This window comes from Balaenoptera ricei, chromosome X (assembly GCF_028023285.1).
Source record: "Balaenoptera ricei isolate mBalRic1 chromosome X, mBalRic1.hap2, whole genome shotgun sequence".
In the NCBI taxonomy this organism is placed as follows: domain Eukaryota; kingdom Metazoa; phylum Chordata; class Mammalia; order Artiodactyla; family Balaenopteridae; genus Balaenoptera; species Balaenoptera ricei.
The window spans coordinates 69,335,992-69,360,180 of NC_082660.1; the positions used below are offsets into that span (position 1 = coordinate 69,335,992).

A 24,189-nucleotide genomic window follows, 5' to 3' on the forward strand; every position below is an offset into this window, starting at 1 on the left:
GTCCTTTGATATTGTTGGCAGAAAGAAAAAATGATTTGGGTTTGGAGTGTTAAGGTCTTAAGCATCTGGCTGTTTTTTTTCAAGTGTGTAAATTCCCAGTTGGAAGTTAGTCATATTTTAGTTACTTTCTTTTCAAACAGATAAAAATGAAATTTACAGTCTCCCAGGTAGTTCTGAATGTACTTTTTTCAGCTGCATATTCATTCCACTGCTCTCCTGGTAGCAAAGACATCAGCAACTCAATGAAGACATTTTTTTTAAATGACTTTTTGGGTTAAGTTGTGAGGCTATAAACTGGCTGTTTGGGGAACACCTTGGAGAAGCTTTCACTTTCCCCCTTCCACCTTACAAATATTAGAGCAAGCCCAACCAGAATGTTCACAGTGAGGATTTTGAGGTGAGAGCAGAAGGAGATGACAGTGGATAAGCTTCAGAACTTTCTTTTTTTTTTTTTAATTTGAATTGTACGTTTTAATTTATTTAATTTATTTATTTATGGCTATGTTGGGTCTTCGTTTCTGTGCGAGGGCTTTCCCCAGTTGTGGCAAGCGTGGGCCACTCTTCATCGCGGTGCGCGGGCCTCTCACTATCGCGGCCTCTCTTGTTTGGAGCACAGGCTCCAGACGCACAGGCTCAGTAGTTGTGGTGCACGGGCCCAGTTGCTCCGCGGCATGTGGGATCCTTCCAGACCAGGGCTCGAACCCGTGTTCCCTGCATTGGCAGGCAGATTCTCAACCACTGCGCCACCAGGGAAGCCCAGAACTTTCTTGTTCATAGGACTTTTTTTCCTTATGTGTTTGTACTCTTTGTTGTAAAATAACACCTTGATGTGGGCTTGTTTGTAAAGGGATCAAATGGCACAGGTTTTCACCTGATGCATAAAACAAGACAAAACAAAACAAAACAATTAACACACTGCTGCTCTGCTTAGGCAAGAGAGAAGAGTTTTTGAGAACACTACTAATAGTAATTTTGAATTACGTAGATATAGACCCTATCCTCTTGGAGTTTGCAGTTGGGAGAGACTGACAATCAAATTATCACACAAATAAAAAAAATCACAGCATCATGTAAACTTATACCTGTGATGAATGCAATGAAGAAAAGGTCCATGATGCTGTAAGAACATATAATAAGTGGATATGACCTGAAAGGTTAAGGAAAGGTTCCCTGAAGACATGATTACTGGGATAATTTCTGAAGGAGGAGTAAGAATTACCTTGGTGAAGGGGAGGCTAGAGAGGGGGAGAGTGTTACAGGCAAGGGGACTAGCATGTAGAAATGTCTATGGTGTGAGAGATCATATCTCATTCTAGGAAGATGAAGTAGGTCAGTGAGGCTGGAACTCAGGTAGAGAAAGAATGATGCTAGAAGGGCATCTGACCCAGTGATATGATAAACAACCTGGGAGTCATTTGTGAGATTAATCAGAAAAGTACTTGAGTACCTTAAGGAGAAATGAAGGCAGATGAACTGGAAGACTGAGGAATTTTAATCCAAAGAGGAGAAAAATAATGAGCTGGTCATACATACAGATAGACAGTGACCACGACTATTAAGTTGACTTTAATCAGTGTAGTGCATTGAGTTGTTACAATTGAGCACTCCTGAAAAAAGCTCTTCTCATTACCCATTTTTTCTTTTCACAAACCAGTTTCATTTTCACCGTGATTCACTTTACACCTACTTCATTTTATCACTTGTGTCTGGACACCTGAAAAGATTTCTCCTTCTTTTCTTGGCTTATTTAAATACTAATTATCCATCAAGGTCCAGATCGAATTCCACCTCCTCCGGGAAGCCCTTCTGGACTTATCCATGGGACTTCAGCCTCTGATCCATTATAAAACTTACTCTCCATACAATAACTTTAATAGTTTTCAAAATTTGCCTTTGCTACTCACTCTTTCATGTGTCTTGTGTCCCCAGCTAGACTGTGAGGCACTGCAGGGCAGTGACTGTGTCTTTCTCTTGTAGACTGATAAATATGCCAAGGACTGATCCAGGCCCAGAGTGGATGAATGACCACTTGTGGAGACATAGCCAATTCAGCAACTGACAGAAATAGACATACCTGAGATAAGTAGAGAGGGGAACAGAAAGAGCAGAGACTGGGGGTGGGGGAGAGAGGAAACGACAGAGAAAGTGCTTTTTAGAATAAGTCACAAGTAACAAGGCTAGTATCAGCTTCACACTCACTTGTTTACTAGCCTTGACTCTTAGTGAGAACAGCCACAATAGAGCTGTAGAAAGAGGGAGAATAAACAAACATGAAGCATGCCTTATTTGGGAGGCAGCTTAATTACACAGATTGAGGTCTTGAAGCAGTCAGAGGATCCCTCAATTCTCCAGGAGCAATGCTCTGCCCAGAGTAAGAAAGCACCTTATCCTTGGCCCAAGAGTTACAGAGAAGGGGGAGGGGTTGCTGTTGGTGGTAGTATTGGCAGTGAGTGGAGGAAGAGGAGAGAAGGATGAAGGGAACTGGCAGAGGGGAAGAGCTAGCAATGAAGTTACAGTTGGGTGAATGAATTTCTGCAACAAATTCAGATCAAAGAGAAGGAGGGAAGGAGAAAAAATAGGGAGGAAAAGAAAGCAGTGTGAGCAACCAAGGCAGTAAACCTATAGGAAAAGAACTTGCCCAGGGGGAAGTAGGTATACAGTTGAAGATAACTTCCCATTATAAACAAATTGCATCTGTACTATTTATTTTGGGTTTTAGCAAACCTCTGAAAAATCTCATGGTAATTAGATGTCCTGCCAGGCAGTTATTTAAGAGAAGTGTAGACCCTCCTTTTGCCACAGAGCACTCCCTAGTGCATGGAAGGTGGGTAGTAGAGCTCTGGGACCCCAGCACATCTCCACCTGAGGGCACTGCACTGGCTTAAGTAAGTGAGTATAGTATTAAATTTTATTTTATTGTGGTGGTGGTGGGGATTTAATTTTGCATAGTATAATAGGAATGTATTTACGGCACCAATCACTTTTGCCTTTCCCCGCCCCCTACTTATTATTAAGATTGTTATTGTAATTATTTTAATAAAGTTGGAACAAACATGGGCTGCTCATAAGTGAAACACTCCTCCCAGTTTGGAGTTTCGTCTCCTCCTCCTCATTAGAATTGTAAGAGGGTGGGGGAGGATAGCCGTCCTGCAGCAAAGACAGGCACAAAGACTTTCTCTGCGGATTAATTGGTCAGGAAAGACACTTTTTATATTGTGAAGTGGCACTTAAGCCGCCAATTCTTGACTGTGAAAACTGCTTTTCCTGGGCAATGCTCTTTAAGGAAAAACTTCTTCAGTCCAGTGATTGGTGACTGAGGGAACGATGGAGCACAGGGGATTGGGCGGGATCTCTGCTCCTAATAATGCCTCCTTATCCAATGAAAAGCATTTCCTATTGAGACCCCCAAGAGTTCCCCCGGCCCTACGCTCCGGCCCGGACTTTGGGCCTTTTCTTGCGTCCTGTTTGTTAAAGGCATGCCAGCTACAGCATTCAAGAGGGCCGTTCCTTAACAAAGGGAAAGAGATAAATGTAAATAAGCTCACATTTTCAGAATGAGCAGTTTGCTGTAAGAAGCTTCGGCAGCCCAGAGTCTGCTACTTTGGGCTGGGCTAAACTTTCCCTCTAAAAAAGAATAATAGATTAAAATATGCACTTCTAAAGTGCGAGTTGCCCGTTTACATGTTTATTAGCTAATTGTCTACAGGCATGAGCACACTCTCTCATCTAGCACACTCTTTCTTGGGGTAAGTCTCTTTGAGAAAGATTTGATTCGGGCGTTTGGTGGTGGGGGGATGGCATAACAAACTTCAGTGGAAACACTGATGCTTAGAGTGTTTGGGGAAAGAAGTTAGATTTCAACTCTGAAGTGCTGAACAGGGATCTTCGAGTCGAATGGTTAAAAAAAAAAGCAGGAATTTCTATTGTTTTGGCAATAATACTGTTTCAGTGGAAGAGATACAAGATTTTCAGGCTGTTGTTTCATGTAAACACAGTTGTCCTAAAGAGATGATTTAAAATCACAGAGTAGAGCAATTTAGAAATTCTTTTGGCTAGCTTTATATTTCTTTGGTTTACAATTGATTGTGAGCTAATGTGGCTTCTATTTTGATGAGGTTTCTTCTAGTAAAACTATACAGCAGCGTGCCTTTGATGCCTAATTGATTTATGGAGAATGTGACATTTGTTATATTGAATAATTCATGAACTAGACCATAAAGGAAGAAACACATTTCAATGAAAAACTAATTCTGGCATAAATGGAATTTGCCCTTATATGTGAACCTAAGTGCTATTTTCCATACAAATGCAATAATGTGACATATTTAAAATTCTCTTCTTGTATATCCTGAATATTTTTAAGATTTTTACTTACAAAAGATTTTGTTGAATTGATAAATATTGTATTTTGGTTACTTTGTTTTAGGAAATTGAGCAATGTAATTTATTATTATTCCACTGTGGAAAAGACCAGACAAATTCGAAGATTAGAACATTTCACAGCTTGGTGGGGTTATTCACTTTGCTACCTTACCAAATTATACCAGCTTTCTTTTTCCTTGACCAACATGAAGACAACAATAATAACCTAAGCTCCAAATTATTCAGTGGCTTTGAAACATGTTTATTTTTCAGAACAAAATTTCAAATAACATATCCCATCAGTATAGATTGTAAATCCTTTTGCCTTGTCACAGATGAAATGTGCTGTTCCTATAAAGGATGAGTTCAGCTGATACACTTGATGGGGGCTACACTCTAAAGCATCTCCTGCTAATCAGAGATGCAAATCAAAGCCCTATTGGAACAATCAGACCTGCCTTTCAGAATGTGTACTCACAAAAGTTAAAGAGAGGACTGGGAATATACCCTACAGAAACACTCAGGCCAAGTTTAGCTAAAGCTTGATCTATTCAATTCCATTTGACAGAAAATGCAATGAGAATTGTTGCCTTTACTGTGGTATGGTCAAGGCTTAATTGTATAGTTGCCTTTTTTTCTCTGTGTATGGTCATTGTGTATAGTCTACTCTTGGCCTTCTTACAGGGGAGGAAAAAACTCACTAATGTGTTTGTGAATACTAGTACTGAAAATTGGGAGCTTAATAGGAGTTTACCTACCATTGGGAATCAAGCCTCACTTTTAGTAGATAAGTAATTAGAGCAAGTCATCAGAGCAAGGCATGGGATAAGTAGTGTACTGATTCTCTATAGTTATGTTCTGAAGTATTTCGATAACCTTATATTTTGAGGAGAGAGGTGACCGGGGAACAGGTAGAAAAGGTCAAGGATTAAGACCTAGGCAATTAGAGCTGATATGGGCATAAGGACAGAGGATGAGGAAAATGAGGATATTAGGGAGACTTTACGATATAAATGGCAGCTTGATCTGTGATCCTTAGCTTCTGACAATAATTAATAATATTTACTTCTGATACTAAAATAAATCTAAACTACGTATGGTGATGGATGTTGACTAGACTTACTGTGATGATCATTTCACAATATATACAAATATCGATTGAATCATTATGTTGTACACCTGAAACTAATATAATGTTATATGTAAATTATACATCAATTAAAAAATAAATCTAGCAATAATTTCATTGAGTCTAATAAAAATTAATTCCCCTTATCTCAGACTTCGAGGGCTTAAAAAAATTTTTTTTGCAGTGACAAATGGGAGCAGGTAAAAACACTGACAGGAGGGAACAGCCAGTGAGGCCACACTGCCATAACATGAGTTGAAGGCTGCTATTAATCAAGGCAAAGATGGAGGGAGAAGAGAAACTGAGGTACAGAAAGGGACTATGACTTGGTCTCACACAGTTAGCTAGTGATGTGCCTGGACGTGGCTATATTGAATTAACACCAAATATGAAAATTTCTGGGTATTTGAACTTCCTGGTTTGCTTTGATTCTAAACAAAAAGAAGTTTTCTTTATAATCTGTATCAATTGTGAAAGCCATAAAAGAAAGAAATGTTAATGCTTCTATCTTTCTTTAAGATAAACCAGTAAAATAATATTAATTTCATTCCAGGAATACTGCTCTCTGGAGGAGTGTGAAAATCAATTCTCCTTAATGTTAAGGTGATCTCAAATATATTTTAAATTATCTAATGATTTTATTTTTTAAGTTTTGATTCCCTTAGATTAAAGAAAAATTATTTCAGGAGAGTTGAAGCATAGCAGTCTGCTTTGTTTAGGCCACCTTCAGAAGGGGGTGAGATGTGATGATAGTGTAAGTTTGCCACTAGCAGATGATTCTACTTTACAGGCAGTAAGTGAGTAGGGTTCAAATTCAGTCGCTACCTGTATGAATTCCATTGCAGAGTATTTCTGGTTCTATACAAGTGTTTTGGGTAGAATTGTGATTTGAAGATGTTACAGACATACTATATTAGGTTGGCCTAGAACATCCTAGTAGAGGCAGCAGTGATTGTCAGTGTGCTAACACCCAGTAATTGAAGACTTGCTCATATCACTATAGTTCAGGGAAGAAAGAAATCCAGCTGGGTTGGGGGGGGTGTTAGAGACAAGGCAGTAAGGTCTCTACGTGTTGTTCCAGTCTTCTTTCCTCTTCCCCTATCAAGGCTCCTGCCCAATAGTAACAGTTGTTGCCAGGGAAAAAGAAAAGAAAATAAAACAGAAAAAAACCACAAAGAACCAATACAACTTCAGGACAAATAAATCTTTGTTCAGTTATTTTTAATGTAATGTATTACCTTATAAAGTGGAAGAAGTATTTTTATGCCTTTTGTCACTAGTTATCTTTAAGTGATTATAAGTTACATAAACTCATGGACTTTATGTGTGTCAATATAACTAACAAAATATGACATAGCAGTAACAAGCTTTGAAAATAAAATGTTATCTGCAACTCTGTAATAATGAAATCCAAAGCATTTAGATACCATTTTAAAATATGTTGGCTCTCATTTACTCTGATTTATATCATGTAATATATTTCTTTACCTTATGATTTTGGTATACATTTTATTGAAAAGCTCTCTCCATGGCACACTATTGTGACTAATTCTATTTCACAGCATCCATTGGAGGAAATCTCTAACAACAGTACCTCCAGAAAGTTCATTGATCACCCAAGTTTTGGATAAAATTGGTTCCAGAATTTGGTTTGAACTAATGTGGTGAGTACCACTGTCCTGGTAATAACTTTCTCTAAAATTCTTAATTTTATTCTCCAACTTTTTTTCTAACCAGTGCTTCCAATTTATTATAGGTTATATGATCCAAACATCCAGAATGAATGGAAGAGTTGTAATTGTTTATTATAATCCAGGCAGATTTGATGTAAAAGAATATTGATTCTTTGGTTTAAACCTTCTCTGCCACTGGTATATGCCTTTAGGAGTGGGAGACATGGCTTTTGTTCATATTATCAGGATCAGTATCCAAGTATATCAGATGAATTGGTATGCAAATTGATAACTAATTTATCTGTTCAACTATGTGAAATAAAGCCAGATTCCTAGCTGGAATTTATGAGCCTCACAGGATTTGGAAATGGGCTCTTATAGGAATACCTAATTTTTTTCCCCAAAAGGTCTGGGGCTTCTGCTGAGATGAGATATTAAGTCTGAAGACTCTAGACAATTTCATTAGATTAGGTTGAGCAATTTGTCTACAGTTGTCTTACTCTATAACTTACTGCTAGGGAAAATTCTACTTTAGTAGGGTTGATGCAAACTTTGGTCCCATCATATTGAGCACTAAACCACATTATTTTCCAAAAATTAGACTGTGTTATCAAGTGAAGGGTTAGTGAGAGACTGGAATATTTTTTGGTGAAAAAAATCAAGTTAAACACTGAGGATAGGAACTGCTCAGATTAGGGCCTGTGTCAATTTCCTGCTCTTTTCAAATAAAGTAGGGGGACAAAACAGCCATAATAATCTTAGTGTGAACCAAATTTAACATAGAAAGCCTTTTTCAAAAGGATATTTCTGCATAAAAATAAATGAGGACAAAAAAATAAAATAAACGAGCTTGTCAATCTAAACATTTGACACAGAGAGGCTTGTTTGAGATGAGACCTGATATAGATCAATTTCCCAGCTCAGTTCTAGAGTGAAACATTTACCTATGGTTTCCTCCATATGTAATTTTATAAGGCTAGGTTGTGTTTTGAAAACTATTATGAAACATCAGCCAATGCATAGGAACATCAATTGGAACCGTGTGAATGATTGTGATCTGTGCTTGTGACTTGGCCTAGAAGATTTCCTTAAGGAGTCTTCTCTGTTAGCAGCCACTCATCTGAGGAGCGGCAGTCTAGACATATTCCCTATTACTCCAGCAGGATGGTTTTAATCTGTATTTTTGCAACATTTTTGTATTTTTTAGTTTGCTTCACTGCTAGATATTTATAGAAAGGACACAATAGGTTTCAGCTTCCTCCGAAAACTATTGTGTCAGTGTTCCTAAACTTCGACCAGTAGAAAGAGGAAATGCTCTGGGGATCAGAAGCACTCTGATCTGACCCAAGCTCATTAAAAGGGGAGCAAAGCAAGAAAATTTAAGTATACTCTGCCTTCAAGGCCTTGTCTCCCTGAGTTCTGGATTGTCTTCTGTAGGGAACAAAAGCAAGCCAGCCTTTCTGGGCTACTGGGCATATGCCAGAAATTAGAGCTTTGTTTCCAATGTATTACCTGAAAATTTAGCACTTAGTGAAGTGATTTAGGTATTCATCTTTATAGGGCAAAAAGGCTAACTCTACTTCCTCCAGGAGCCCAAAAGACTGCAAACATGGTATATTTCATTATGATTAGAAATTTTATAATTTATAAGGGAAAAACGTTGTGAACACTACTATGAACTGCCCAAACTGGCTCCATGTGTGTAGGTCAAAGTTAAAAATTCAGCGAGGGTTAGATTTCTCTTTGGTCAACCTCCAGGTGACCTGCTTCCTGTCCATTGTCACTGAAAATACATGCAATCAGCACTCTGAACCCCTAGGTGATTAATTGTTAGAATAATTGGCTGTAAAGGTCTTCACAAGATAATAGTCTAATGCTACTTGCAGTGAAAGATGTAATTAACTGTGTCAGCCTATATTTTTTCTTCTTCATCTCATCTGAAGCTCAAGTGTTGGCCCTTTGCCTCCATTCAGTGCACAATATGTTAGCCATTTAGGAAAATCCAGTGGTTAAAAAACACTGTTTATTTCAGTCAAAAGAAAGGAAGCCAGTCAGAAAAGAGACCTTGTTTCTTTTTCACTGATTCTCCTTCAGAATTAGTTTAAGAGCCAAATGCCTCTCTGATTTTTTTTTAACCATAGCTCAGTGGGAGATATTCCTTTTGGGACACACTCCTGGATTGTCCCATTATGACAAAATTGTGTAGTTAAGGTTGAAACTCAAGGGGGGATTTCTGAAGTAAAGGGTATACATGGTGTTAGGAGAAAGATGTGTTGCTAATATGAAGTTCAGCATACCAAGAAAGACAGAGACATAGGTGTCCAGTTGTGCCAGGGGAGGGAGAAGGAAAAAACTCCTGTAATGTTTCTTTGTGGTTAGGTTGGGCTGAATGCTGGTCAAGCTCATAAAGCTACTCACAAGCCCTGTTGAATCTTCCTAGCCTCAGCTGTGAGGCTCAGAGGTAATGTTTATACAGGGAAGAGAAACAGTATAGCCAAGTTACAGAGTGAACCAGTGTCTGAATCAGAAATAGAACTCCTTGCTTACAGTGCTGTGTTAAATCCCAGCACCACACCCTCACTGCTAGACAGCAAAGGGGCTGTGTGTTTGAGCAAGGGAAAGCTATGAATAGGGCCTTAGTGACAGTTTTCCCATGCTCTCTCTTCAGGATTGAGACTGTAATGCTTTCTTGTCTGTAGCCCTTTCTTTCCCACAGGATTTGGTTACTCAAAGCAGCAAAGCAGAAGTGCCAGGCTTTTGCAGACTGCCTGCTGTGGGTATAGTGTATATGTTCTGGGAGATATAAAACTGAATAGAAAACTGGGGAGCAAAGCTCACCTATTTGAAACATGCCATCTTGGGAAGTACAAAATAATACATAGCCAGTGAGCTAGAAGTATACTGTGTAAAAGGGTCACCAGTGGGCAGACTGGAGGGAGTCTGAGCAAATGTGAAAAGACTTCTATTATGAAAACATTTTTCAAATAAAATAACCTTATTAGCAGTACTTTTTGTAGAAGGCAGGTGCAAGCAGATCATAGTGAATGAAGCTTGGCTTTAATGTTAGGGGTTTTGCATTCCCGTAATTTCTTTAGATTGTGTGACTATGTTAGAAGGATATTTTTGACTATCTTGATTTCTTTCAACAATGGAAAAAAATGACTTCCAGCCTAATGGGTAGCGTGTGGGGGTGTAAAATAGTATATAATGTGGTTTAAGCAGTTGAGAAGTTAAGTTTGCCACTCTTTTTCTTTCTGCCACCCCTTTGGTCATTTGCGTACTGTTCTTTCTGAGAAAATTGGAAGAAGTGAGATGAAGCAAGGTAGAGAGGGTGGAATTGGAGGAATTATAATTTGGGAGTACCCTCCAAGCCCTTAATACAAATTAGATGGAAGCACTGACCTCTCTCCAGCAAGGTCTTCTCTTTTTTTGTCTTTTCTTCTCCCTTTTCTCTCAATTCTTCAGTTTTTCCTTCTCTGCTACTTTCTTTGCCATCTTCTCTTCTGCTCTCCCAATCTATTTTTATTTCTTCCTTCTCTGTTTTTTTTTTCCTCCTGGACCTTACTTTGTCAAGGTTCCAACTATAGCCTGTTTTCGTATACCAAGGTTACTTTTGGCAAAAGTTGAGCTGGGCCTGTGAGATGAAATGGCCAAGAAGGAATATGATCTTAGAGCAGTGTTAGGCTCAGGGGAGGCACTCCATAAAGCTTTGTTGAATGAGAAATCAGGAACGGCACACTTCCAATTTTAACTTTAAAACTTTAACTCTTAAAAATGCCAGCCCTTTGCTTTGCACCCTATATTCTCCAAGGTCAGCTCTCATTCTGGGCACTGCAGTGAGTGATTTTTTTTTCTCAAACCAGTTTTTTTCCCCTCAGGCCAAACACTGGTTGAAGTGACTTCAGGCCACTATATCTCTGGCAGGTTCCCCCTGCCACTCCCTTCTCTGATACAGAGGCCCTTTGACCTGTTCCCTGGGAGGTGGAAGGAAAGAGTGACATAAGGAGGAATCACTTCAGAGAAATGGTTTTCACATTTTAAAATATAGTCATATGAAAACCCATTACTGGATATGTCAAGAACAAAGACCACTTTTATTCCATATCTTCCTCATTGAAAACAATTCATTCAGCTGCAACTTGTTCATAGTGTATTATAGAGCATTCAGAAGACAGTCCTCCAATGGCAGCTGTTGACCTAGGAGAAGGTTAGTAAGATTTCTATATGCACCTTTGAACAATGATGGTTCAGATACCCAACAAAGATGATTAGTCAGTGACAGCCACGTGTACAAGTGGTGGCAGGCAGAGGGCATGTAACTGGCCAGATCAGAAATGTACAGGGGGATGGTTGTTCACCTCAAATCTACCTTTCATATTTCACTTGTATTCAGCCAGAAAAGGCTTTATTGACCAGGGCCATTTTAAGAGCTGAAGGCATGATAGTAACTGATGGAAAGGGCAGTGGGAGAGGGAGTAGGAAAATACCCAAGGCTTAGGGTCTGGCATGAAAGAAGCTTGGAAAGGAACCATAGTCTGAAAGAGGGAAACATTGAGATTGTCATTTGAAATATCTCTCTATAAAGGCAATGTAGTATCGTGAAAAAAGTTTTAGTCAGAAGCTTTAATATACTGAGTGATCCCTGCTCTCTAAACTTATATTTTGGAAGAAAAGGTGAATCAACATTTTAATTCAGGAGTTTACTCATAACTTTTTAAAGAGGTTGTCCTGGAGGTCCCATATCCACCTGTACTCTTGTGCAGTAGAACTAATACTCAGACAATGAAGTTTAGTAATACTGGAAAGTAGACAATGTATTGATAATTTAGAGTAGCTTGATAATCCTTTAGTTAGGATTTTTTTAAAAACACCTGAATTCTGGTTCTGACTGTATCATTTATATGTTCTTCCATTTCTGACATTATTGTAATTCTAAATTACATAAGCCTCAGTTTCTGCTTCTGTAACATGGTGATAAATTCCTGCCTTGCCTGCCTTATGGTGTACTTGTAGGAATCAAATAAAACATGCTTTTGAAAGTTAAAAAGTCATACAAACTTCAAAGTATTAACATTGTTTTAACCATCAGAGTCCTCCCCGCCCCCACCCTGCCCCTACCGGCCTTGGGCTCCCAAAAAACAAATACCTTATTCCTGTGCATTGCAGTGCTACAGTATTGCACTTACTGTCTTGAGTGTGATCTCTCCTACTCCTGCAACATACTCTTGTAGTACCTTTTAACATATGGTAGGTACTCAAAAGGTATTTGTTAAACTGAATTGAATGTGCATGTTATTTCCAGTCTGGGTAGACAGAATATCTTTTACTCCACAGAAATCGTGGATGGAAGGTAGATTTGATGACTGGTTCCATCTTGTCTCCCATAGGAGGAAAACATTTCCTACCAGTCCTTAGTCTCAGAGTGCTGAACCCTGCAGCCAGCAGGCCTCCTGACAAAAATCCATGGGTGACAGAAGATTCATTGACTTCCAATTCCAAGATTTAAATTCAAGCCTCAGACCCAGGTTGGGCAATGCTACTGCCAATAATACTTGCATTGTTGATGATTCCTTCAAGTATAATCTGAATGGTGCTGTCTACAGTGTTGTATTCATCCTGGGTCTGATAACCAACAGTGCCTCTCTGTTTGTCTTCTGCTTCCGCATGAAAATGAGAAGTGAGACGGCTGTTTTCATCACCAATCTGGCCCTCTCTGATTTGCTCTTTGTCTGCACTCTACCTTTCAAAATATTTTACAATTTCAACCGCCACTGGCCTTTTGGTGACACCCTCTGCAAGATCTCTGGGACTGCATTTCTAACCAACATCTATGGGAGCATGCTCTTCCTTACCTGTATTAGCGTGGATCGTTTCCTGGCCATTGTCTATCCCTTCCGATCTCGTACCATTAGGACCAGGAGGAATTCTGCCATTGTGTGTGCTGGAGTCTGGATCCTAGTCCTCAGTGGTGGTATTTCAGCCTCTTTATTCTCCACCACTAATGTCAACAATGCAACCACCACCTGCTTTGAGGGCTTCTCCAAACGTGTATGGAAGACTTATCTGTCCAAGATAACCATATTTATTGAAGTTGTTGGTTTTATCATTCCTTTGATACTGAATGTCTCTTGCTCTTCTGTGGTGCTAAAAACCCTCCGTAAGCCTGCTACACTGTCTCAAATTGGGACCAATAAGAAAAAAGTGCTGAAGATGATCACAGTGCATATGGCAGTCTTTGTGGTATGCTTCGTACCCTATAACTCCGTCCTCTTCCTGTATGCCCTAGTGCGCTCCCAAGCCATTACCAATTGCTTGTTGGAAAGATTTGCAAAGATTATGTACCCAGTCACCTTGTGCCTTGCAACTCTGAACTGTTGCTTTGACCCTTTCATCTATTACTTCACCCTTGAGTCCTTTCAGAAGTCCTTCTACATCAATACCCATATCAGGATGGAGTCTCTGTTTAAGACTGAAACACCTCTGACCACAAAGCCTTCCCTTCCACCTATTCAAGAGGAAGTTAGTGATCAAACAACACATAATGGTGGTGAATTAATGCTAGAATCCACCTTCTAGGTATGAGAACTCTCTTTAGGTCCAGATATGGTTTCTTCTACGATTTTCCTATGCTATGAATAAGAGAAAAGATTTCAAGCTAATGATATTGAGAATAATGTACTGAATACAGTCAGATACATTTATTTGAATGTTTATTGTACATAGGCTGTTTTGTTCAATAATTATAGGTCAGGTCTAATTACAACAACAAAAAGTTATTGCCAAACTCTTCTGCTGGGTTGGAAATTCATTGTACCACATTATATAAGTGGACAGTAGCCTTGACTTTAGTGATATGGAGATTACTTAAAAACTTTAAAAAAGATATTTCCATTCCAATAGTATTTGGTAATTAGGTTGGGCCTATAAATATAGAACAAATTCAGGGATTATGTTTTTTTAAAAAAACAACCTTTTGTGTTACTACTGATATATGCTAGTCTTTTTTTTTCTTTTTGAATTGTCATTGAGTTTATTTTAGCACACTAACATATTTTAGCTTAACATTATTAATAAAAAGTATCAAATTTAAAGAGCTAGCAAAATTTATTGTGTATGTTTTGAAAGCAGAAACATAAATTTTGTTTGCATGAATATGGCTGGGAAGAAACAGAAGATTAACTGGATTTACATATTTGCAGTCACCAGCAGTGTCAGTTTTAAAAAACGTTTTCCTTTTTCTACACTACATTAAATTTCTCATATGAAACTTCAGCTCCAGAAAGCTGCTAAATATGTGCCCAAACAGGGCAAAATGGAAAATCACATAAAACAACAAATGTTCATAAAAAACTAAGAGACATCAACATTTTTTTCTAAGAATTTCCAATTATCCTTCTTTTCAGAGACTGGTTTTTATAAATATTTTCTATATGAAATTTTGGAGCACAGTGCAACCAGAAAGCTGCTGCATTTGTGCCCAGGTCAGGAGCAAATTGAAAAAATTTAGAAACAAAAGAATAACAAAAAAACCATAAAACAAAAAAAGTTTTTTAAAACTTGGATTAATCATTTTTGGGGGGAGGGATTAGAGATCTGTAACTTTAAATTACTTATTCTTTCATATTAATTTTGGAGCACAGTGTAGCCAGAGAGCTGCTGAATTTGTGCCCAGGTTGGGAGCATATTGAAAAAAAATACATAAACCAAACTAAACCAATACAAACAAACAAACAAAAAACAGAAAAACTGCAAAACAATAAAAACAACAAAAAATTCTTAACACTTGCATTAATATTTTATTTATTTTTTGAGTATATGTAAATTTAAAAATATTGTATTATTTGTAAAAAATTTTAGAGTATAATACAGGTAGAAATCTGCTGCATTTGTGCCCAGGTCAGGACCTAATTGGAAAAAATAAAAATAAAACAAAACAACCCCTTAGAAAACAACAACAAAAAACACACGCACAAAAAACTTAGAACTTTTTTTCTGAGCATTTTTAAAACTTACAAAATACTATAACTTTCATATGATGCTTTGAATTAAAATGCAGCTAGGAAGCTGCTAAACTGGCATCTAATTCAGGAGCAATTAAAATCAATATTTAAAGGTATACAAAAGAAGAGAAAACATTTTTTATAACTAACTTAGACAACAAAAGCAACAAAAACATCCTTATAATCTCTTACTATTTATTGGATGAAGTGTAGGTTTAAGAATATTAAGACCTATAAACAAAACTTCTGAGCACGGTATAGTTTGAAAGATGCTACATTTGTTCTCATATAAGAAGCAGTGGAAATAAATATCCTGCATGCATACTACACACACAATTAAAGCACTGCAAAACAAAACCAAAATATTCTTAAATATGTTTTAATCAATTTTTAAGTTATTTGGAGATGTGATAATTTTAAAACGCTAAGACTTTTTAAGTAAAACTTTCAGGAACAATGCATCTTGTAAGTTGCTGAACTTGTGCCAGGGAGAGATTAAAAAAAGATTAAAAACCATAAAACAATGACAAAAAAGTAAAACTTTTAAAGCAATAAGCAAATTGTTAAAACTCTCATTAACCTTTGTTTTTCTTTCTGACATATGTAGATTTAAAAATACTAAGATTTTTAGATAAAAATCCAAGAGCCTAATGTAATTTTAAAAACCACCAAATCTGTGCCTGGGTTAGGAGCTAAGTGATAAAAAGGCTAAAACAATAGAACAATAATAAAAATGAATTCTCAAAAATGGCATTACTTTTTCCTCATGATCTAAAGTCCTAAAAATAATCATGCAATAGATAGAATATGTAAGGCATTAGGTTGAGTTAGATGAAATTAGGTTAAGTTAGCTAAAGTTTGGTTGTTAAGTTATGTTGTAAGATCAAATTAGTAATCAAAGTATGAATAATCTTTTTCTTTTGGTATTCTTTCTTTTCTGTTTCTTGTAAGTATAAACTATATGTGAACTTTTGTTTGTGCCCTGGACTCTCAAAATTATGAAATTTTAGGATTATGACACCAAACCATTTAATAGGATATGTTAACCAAGTTGACATAAAATATATCAATAAACCAGTTTCCTTTTGTGTAATTTCCATATTTAGTTTTGTTTACTTTTCCATATTTCAATTTATCGTAATTTCCAATTTTATAGTTAATATAACTTGCTAATAATAAAAACTTTTGTCATATTAACAATGTAACCAACAAAATGTAATGTAAACTAAATGTAAAATTGCCTTTTATTTTACATTTAAAAGCAAAAGCAATCATTCAACTGTATTTACAACTTGGATTTTAAATGCTTATTAAATGTAATAAAATACATTTGGATTATCTAGCAGTTATACTTTGGTCAACTATTTATTCAACTTACCCTTTTTATTGAATTATAATTGACATGCAATATTATATTAGTTTCAGGTGTGCAGAAGACCTGAATAGACATTTTTCCAAGGAAGATGTTCAACAGGCACATGAAAAGATGCTCAGCATCACTAATCATCAGGGATATGCAAGTCAAATGAGATACCACCTCACATCTATCAGAATGGCTATTATTAAAAAGACAAGAAACAAGAAATGTTGGCGAGGATGTGGAGAAAAAGGAACCTTCAACTTTGCCTTTATTTGTGGGCACCCAGAGACAATTTTCTTTTATCTTCCCTCCATCCTTCAAGAAAGAACTTATTAAAGTATATTTGTTCTCAAACCAATTCCAGTACTTTGTTTTGGAGGCTGTCTAAAGACTAATGCAGAGTTGCAAATGGCAAATCCATGGGTGACTTTTCAGAGATCAAGTTGAAAGGTTAAGTTGATTTGTGCAACTTGGCTTTGATTTATTTGGACTTTATTGCCAAGCTGACTCTTGAATTTGATTTCTCAGATTTGAGGAAACATCCTAGGAAGACTGGGAGGCCTGGGGAAAGTCAGGGGAGGAAAAAAAATCTGACAACAATTAAAAGATTTTGGAAATAGGTGGCTGACTGATCAATAACTAAAACAGGTGGTGGTCCCAGAGTAGCAGCACAGGGAGTTCATAGTCATTGTCCTTATGCCTTCTAACTCTCAGGGAAAGCAATGTCAGCATCTCATAAACCACTCTGTGTATTGGTTCCCCATTTGATGACATCAAACACTGCCTTTTTTAACATCACGACCAGCATGATTAGCCCTAGGCTATGTTTAAAATTATAAGAACTTTGTCATTAGTGACCTTCTAGACCAGATCCTCAGAAAAAAATAGGGACATGTCATTGGTGTCACATCCTTATTAGCTTTCTTCCACCTCTGTCTCTACCCCCAAACCCCTGTACCTTATGTTTGGTATTGTTTCCCAAACTCTCTACCTGTCTTTCCTGTGGCCCTTTAACATCTCTCCCTACGTCTTGCAGAAATAGTGCTTCTTTGTGGACCGAAAACAATACATAAACGTCTGTCAAGACAGTGACACGTTGAACAGATTTACATTAAGTTGCCAATGATTGATCCCTCCACCCACTGCTTTTAATCCTCCCTTTGTTGTTTGCATCTTATAAAAGGAGTCTGGTTAATTCAAATGACCGAAGCAGGGTTGGGATGGGTAGAGATGACTGTTCTGGTAAATGGTAAATCATCTGTTGAGCCTCTGGCAAAGCCTCTGTACTGCAACTCTCTTGTCCCACTTCTCTTGACACTACCCTGTGTACCACTGAGTCCAAAACGTACACTGCCTTCCTCCAGACAGCCTTATTTTCCAAAATTGCCTGTGGTTACTGAGTAAAAATTTCCCCTTGTATTCAGAGTTTTGAGTAGCTATATACTTCCCACTGCTTCCCTTCTTTCTCTCTCTGAGTGTGGGGAATGAAGCTCTTCTCTCCCAAGCACCCAGAGAGGTACTGAGTCCAGGAGGGTAGAGGAGTAGAGCCAGTGTGAAGCCTAAAATGTGGCAGTGAGGGAAGCCAGGCAAGCTCTAAGATTGGGATGATTTGTGTGTGCCTTGCAACCAGCTTTCCTTCTTACTTATCATGGAGGAGCTCTGATCTTATAGATGAAATGCTTATTACAAAGAGCCCTCACTCCCACTACTAGTCTAGGATAAACTGTCTGCTCAGCTTTTTACCTTCCTTACTCAAGTTGGTGGTGTCAAGGCCAAAACTAGGGGGCACCTTCCTCAGTTGGGATTCTGGGACTTCTGGACTAGCCTTGATTCAAGGCAGTTTGAGGTTCTTGAGAAATAGGCTGGGGGAATTCCTAGGGACCAAGAATTCATTCATCTACTTATTCAACAAATTTCTTGAACATCAACTATGTGCCAGACATCCTTCTAGGCACTGAGCATGCGGTGGTGAAAATAACAGAAAAAAACTGTTTTTAAATCTTATGTTCTTGAGTCAAAGCAGGCATAGCCAAAAACAAATAAATAAGCTAAAAGTAATATGACAGATGATGGTAAGTGCTATGGAGCGAAGTAAAGGAGAACACATACCTGAAACCAAATTTCGGGCTCCCAGCAGTACTGGATTAAAACTTTAAAGATCGTAAACATTAGAAAGAGGAGGATGCCTCTCTCTAAATAAGTAATTAAAATTATTTTAATTAATTTTATGCTATACTTAGCAATGCATGTAAGGAAGTGCAAAAAAGTTCTGACTTTAAAACATCACATTACCAATGTTTGTTTTCAAAGGAGTTATGCAGCCCTGAATTGTCTAAATTCTGTAGTTATTCTGTCTACCTTTGGGTGTTTACACTCTTGCTCAAGTCACAGAGATCTCAAAAGGTTAATGAAAACCCAGGGATAGGCAACTTTCAGTCAGCAATGCTGATAATGTCATGGCCTCAGCCTCCTCTCCCCTCAGGCTTCATCCTACAGCAAGAGGCTCATTTGCTTTCTATCTGTCTCTCTGTCTCTGTCTTTGTCACTTTCTCTGACTCTTTCTCTCCATCATTCCTTTCAGGAAAACATGCTCCCAGAAAAGGATCTAAATGCTAACTTTGTGTTGTAATAAAGAGATTTGGGTTGGAAGCCCAAATCTGGTTTTTATATTCCACTTTCCTACTCACTCTGTGAACTTGGGCAAGTCCCTTCCTCTCTTTGTGACTGAGTTCCCTTATTAGTAAAATGAGCAGGTTGTTAGTTATCTCTGAGGTCCCTGATAGTTCTAAGACTGGAACTCCAAACTCACTGATGTTGCGCCAGAACTAACAGTACTTAATAATAATGCTGATATGGATGAAGGTGCTTACTAAGTGCCAGATGCTGTACTAAGAACTTTACATGTGTTATTTTACAATATTATGAGAGAGGTTTTATGATTAGCTGCATTCTACGGTTGATAAAACTGAGGCTCAATAAGCTGAAGAAACTTAAAATAGCCATAGAACTAATAAGTGGCAGTCTGATTTGATCCTAGTTCTGTATGTCACTAAAGCCTGTGTTCTTAACCAATACTGCTTTGTCCATCCAAGACTATGGGTCTTAAGCATGAGGAAGACAATTTTAATGGTGGAACTTCAGCCATTAAGGAGAAGAAGAGGGAGGTTTTAGGGATAATGAATCCTTTTAAGTTCCTTTGAAAACATTCCACAAAAGTGGCTGCCTACTCCCATGTGAGGCCAGAAAGAGTTTGAATAATAACAATAGCAATATTAATGGAAATATTTCAAATGTTCAATATGTGTCAGGAAGTAGCACACAAAATGCTATGATCTTGTTTTAAAGATGACAAAACTGAGGCATTGGGAGCCTAAGTAACATGCCCAAAGTCGTACAGCCAATCGAAGGCAGAACCAAGACTTATATATCCATATTTATATGGGATAATTCGAATCAGCTACCAAGAGACTTGTTCTAATATATAATAACTATCAAATGCTTACTATGTGTCAGGCACTGTTCTTTACAAATATTATCTCTTTTAATCTTCATAACAATCTTGTGAGGTAAGTACTCTTATTATCTCTCTCTTTTACAAGTGAGGGAACTGAGATACAGAGAGTTAAGGAACTTGCCCAAAGTCTCATAGATAATGAGTAGGTCTTTATGAAATCCAGCACCTAACCATGGTAGGGTCCCCAAGATCAAGCCCATATCTATTCCCCTACCTCATCTCTTAACTACTCTCTCCTTCATACCTGAACTCCAGATACATTGGTCTTCTTTCCATTATTTAATAAGTGAAGCTCATTCTTGTCTTAGGGCCTTTGCCTTTGCTGTTCTCTCTGCTTAGAATACTTTTCCACTAGGTCTTCACGTGGCTAGCTCCTTCTCATCATTCAGGTTCAAATGTCACCTCTTCAGAGAAGCCTTCCCTGATCATCCAATCTACAGTAGATATGCAGTTACTCTTATCAATTTACCATATTATAATTTTCTTCATAGAATTCTCTGATGTTTTTCTTTTTAATTGATTTGTTCAGTGTCTGTCTACATCACTCTCCATAAAATGTAGGTTCCATGAGGGCAGCAATCATGTTGCTCTTTTTCAGTACAATATCTAGTACATAGTAGACACTCAAGTAATATTTTTTGAATGAATCAAAGTGGTAGATCCGGGATGGGAAACCAGGTCTGTATGACTTTAAGGCTCTTGCTCTATACTGCCTCTTGATTTATCCCTTGAACCTTCTGTTCTCCCCAAAGCTCAACATCTTTTCCAGTTGCTTTATGCTGACTTTCATCAGAACCTGAACACTGAAGAGCAAAATATCTTTATTTTAGAATACATTAGGCAAAGTACATACCTAATTTCCTAAAGAGGCTACTTTCAATACTCTTTTTCTTCATTTGAGTTTGTGCAGAACCTAGGGGTTCCCAAATATCTTTCCAAGTATTCAAGGAAGAACTCAAAGAAAGGAGACAAATCTTGAGCGTGTTTAAAACTCATAAGCTATATTCAAGTCCTAAGTAAATAACTCCACCTTTCCTTTTGCAGTTTCCCCTCATTTAATTTGTACTTTCTGGCACTTGCTGGCACTTCTGAATTATACATTAGACTGGACTCTTCAATCCATGTGGCATGTCACACAGCACATAAATTTGACTACAAAGAATTATCTTGTTACTGGTGATTCTGAAAAATCTCTAATTACTTTCAGCACACATTCCCCTGGTTGATTTTCAGTCTATTTCTTTACTGGAAACCACTGTCTAGCCATTGAGAAGGCATGTTTTTACTAAAAAAGAAAAAAAGTAAAAGGAAGGGAAAAGAGCTATGTGATTGGATGCCATCCAGGAAGTGCATACATAGCTTTAACTGTAATGGAGTATAATGGCAGCATTTTTCTGAGAGGATCTGGGGCCAGTGCTCACAGTTTTCTGTTTGCAGTTTTAGTGGGAGAAGTCTGTGCTGGCTTCTCACATAAAATGTACTGCTATCATCATCTGCCAAGATGCTAACTGAAAAGATCCATTATTTTTGACATTTAATACCTTATAAATTATATGGAGATTGTGTTGACTGACATGGACATCTGGAAGGATGGTCAGAAATTTTTTTCCTAGGTCAGGTAGACTGAGTGAGTGCCTGTTTGTTCATCAATGACCAATTATGCATTCATAGAGAAAAAGTCTTTTCTCAGCGGCTGGTCAGCTAACCTCAGAGGAACTGGGATGGCTGGATTTGAAGGAGGGGATACAAATGAGCAGTGGCCATTTGGAATTTACATGGAAAATGTATAGCTGCCTGTTCCCTAACAGAGGTGAATTGTGAGCTGGCCGGGTCTTGACGATACAGACAAATCCCATTTGGTTAAGCAGAGCTGAAGGTACCTTCAGAGCCTTTCTCACCTTCCATATTGGCTGTCTCTGCCAGCTGGAGAAGGTGCTTTTCTCTTGAACATTGACCAGAAGTTATCTAGTTTCTGATCAATGACTCCCAATTTACTCCCAAACTCATCTCAAGAAGAGAGATGAAAGTTGCAAAACCAATGATGGTGTCTGGTTGGTCATGAAGACTTTTTCTTCCACTGTTAATTCACCTGCTTGTTCCTTGCAGAAACACTTGCAGTCACATTTCCGTTTACAGCTTTAGTTTTCTTCTGGGCCATTTTTGGCTTCATGTTTAGGTCTTAATATGTGGAGTACTTGAAACACCTCCCTCTAAAGCAGGGCATGCCTGGGGATTAGCTGTTCCCGCAAGCTGAGATGGATTTTCAACGAGTTGTTCACTCTGTCTTGCCTGGTCCCTGTGACAAATGGCATGACTTTGCTAGGCAATGAGCTGGGGCGGAGACTATAGTGGGAAAAAAGGAGTAAATGAAAAAAACTTCACTTTATTGAGTTAACAGAAGATGAGTTAAAAAGCAATGAAATTAATATTTTTAATAAAGTCAGAGTTCAAAAGCATCAAAACTGCTTTTATGAACGTAATTTTTAGCTGATTTTTAGAAACTCAAACCAGCATTTAATGATCAACGTCAATCTTTTTTAAGCTCCAAATCAAGCATTATACTCACGAAATGCTGGTTGCCAATATTGTTTCTGCATGCAGAGCTTATTGTAAGTGTTGTGTGTTGTGTGTGTGTGTGTGTGGGATATGTACACATGCTCATAGACATACACGTCATATGTATATCTATATGCAGGTATATATATGTTTCTTGTATGTTATATGTTTCTTTTTAAACTCGTTTTGTAAATCAGTAATGATATCTGAAAAGGGTGGTTACTAATAGCAGTGAAATTTTAGCCACCTGATGACCAAAAATAGTAGATATTATAAGTTCCACTTTTATGAAAAAATATGTGAAGGTAGATTTGTTATAATGGTGAAATTTTTTTTCTGTTGCTTTCTAGAAAAACTGAAATATTATATGAGCTCACAAAATGCAAATCAGTAATAGAAGGGAATACCTCCCTATCTAACTCCTCAACAATATCTACTCAGAAAAACAGTAGCTACTTATCATCTATGTATTTAAGTATCATTTAAGTCCAAGTTCAACCATCACTTTCTCTAGTTAAGACTTCCTTATTACCCTCAGGTAGAATTAGCTGGTTGTTTTCTACTTTTGGCTATGATAGCATAGTTTTATATAATTCTGTTTTCCTGTTTGTCACATTATATCAATATTATAGTTTGTCTACTTCTATGTTTACTCTTCTATATAACATATTTACCTCTCTGGCACTGCTTACCTCGCAAATAGTGGATGCTTAATAAATACTTGTTGTTTGAAGGAATGAGTAAGTGAGAAAGTACCATATTTGTACATACTGCAAAGAACTCTAGGTACAGTGATCACAACTTCTGAATCAATTATCGGGTCCTATGGCCTATCAAATGACTTTTATGCTGCTTTTGGGTATGAGTGGCAGAGGTAAGAGATGTATTTTGAAAAGCAAAGTATTGTAACTGCCAGGCATTTGCAGTGATTTATGAGGACATAGGACATAGGATACAATACTTGAAATTGAGTCTGTTCTGGAAAAAACTGATATGTATAATTACCATAACTATAGGATCTCAAGAATGATTGATTAAGGAGTGTGCATTTTATCTGATAAATGTTAGCAATCTACTGTAGTAGTGGGATGGTTGATGGTCCTGATCCCTGAAAGAAAGGTAGTGCACTGGAGATACTTAAAACATGGACTGTGGAATACATAAATAAGTGGAGTGAGCTCAAATGACTTAAATCCACTCTCTGGAATATTTTTACACAGAAAGAACAAAGTACATTATTTTCAGTATGTACAGATTATCTAGTGACTTTTGCAAGGGACTTTTGCCTAGTCTTCTGGGGATGAGAGAGAAGAGGTTAATATTTACTTGAGTACCTATTATGTGCCCAGTACTGCACTAAGACTTTAATATACATTATCTAATTCAATCTTATCTCTCAACCACTCTGTAAGGCAAGTATAATCACATTCTTAAAGTTGATCAAAGTAAGGTTTGAAAGGGGTGCAGTTGAGATTTGAACCCAGTCTGAATGATTCCAAAAGGGTGGGGGTGGATTTCAAAGACAGATTTATATTAAAGTTCATAATCTAGCCACTGCACTTTGATGACTCCTAAACAAGTCAAGTTAATATGTT

The 24,189-nt window shown here is 37.5% G+C and overlaps 1 protein-coding gene and 1 long non-coding RNA gene across 3 annotated transcripts; one reads left to right on the plus strand and one right to left on the minus strand.

Annotated features, from left to right (window-relative positions):
• Positions 1–512: 512 nt before the first annotated feature.
• Positions 513–10,666, minus strand: LOC132357376 (uncharacterized). Its single transcript, XR_009500222.1, has 3 exons — positions 10,567–10,666; positions 1,905–2,111; positions 513–871 (listed from the first exon to the last, which is right to left on the minus strand). It is a non-coding gene; the product is annotated as an uncharacterized LOC132357376 (long non-coding RNA).
• On the plus strand, positions 3,470–16,878 carry LPAR4 (lysophosphatidic acid receptor 4). Of its 2 annotated transcripts, XM_059910777.1 has the most exons (5): positions 3,470–3,746; positions 6,045–6,094; positions 7,054–7,155; positions 12,552–13,740; positions 16,584–16,878. In XM_059910777.1, the coding sequence occupies exon 4, from the start codon at positions 12,628–12,630 to the stop codon at positions 13,738–13,740; it is 1,113 nt and encodes a 370-aa protein (XP_059766760.1). In that variant the 5' UTR covers positions 3,470–3,746; positions 6,045–6,094; positions 7,054–7,155; positions 12,552–12,627; the 3' UTR covers positions 16,584–16,878. The 2 variants fall into 2 exon arrangements, with proteins under 2 accessions (XP_059766760.1, XP_059766761.1); XM_059910778.1 differs by lacking the exons at positions 6,045–6,094; positions 7,054–7,155.
• Positions 16,879–24,189: the final 7,311 nt, after the last annotated feature.

Excerpts from the sequence above, each read along its gene's own strand:
- LPAR4 (XM_059910777.1), top strand. The coding sequence starts at position 12,628 with ATGGGTGACAGAAGATTCATTGACTTCCAATTCCAAGATTTAAATTCA.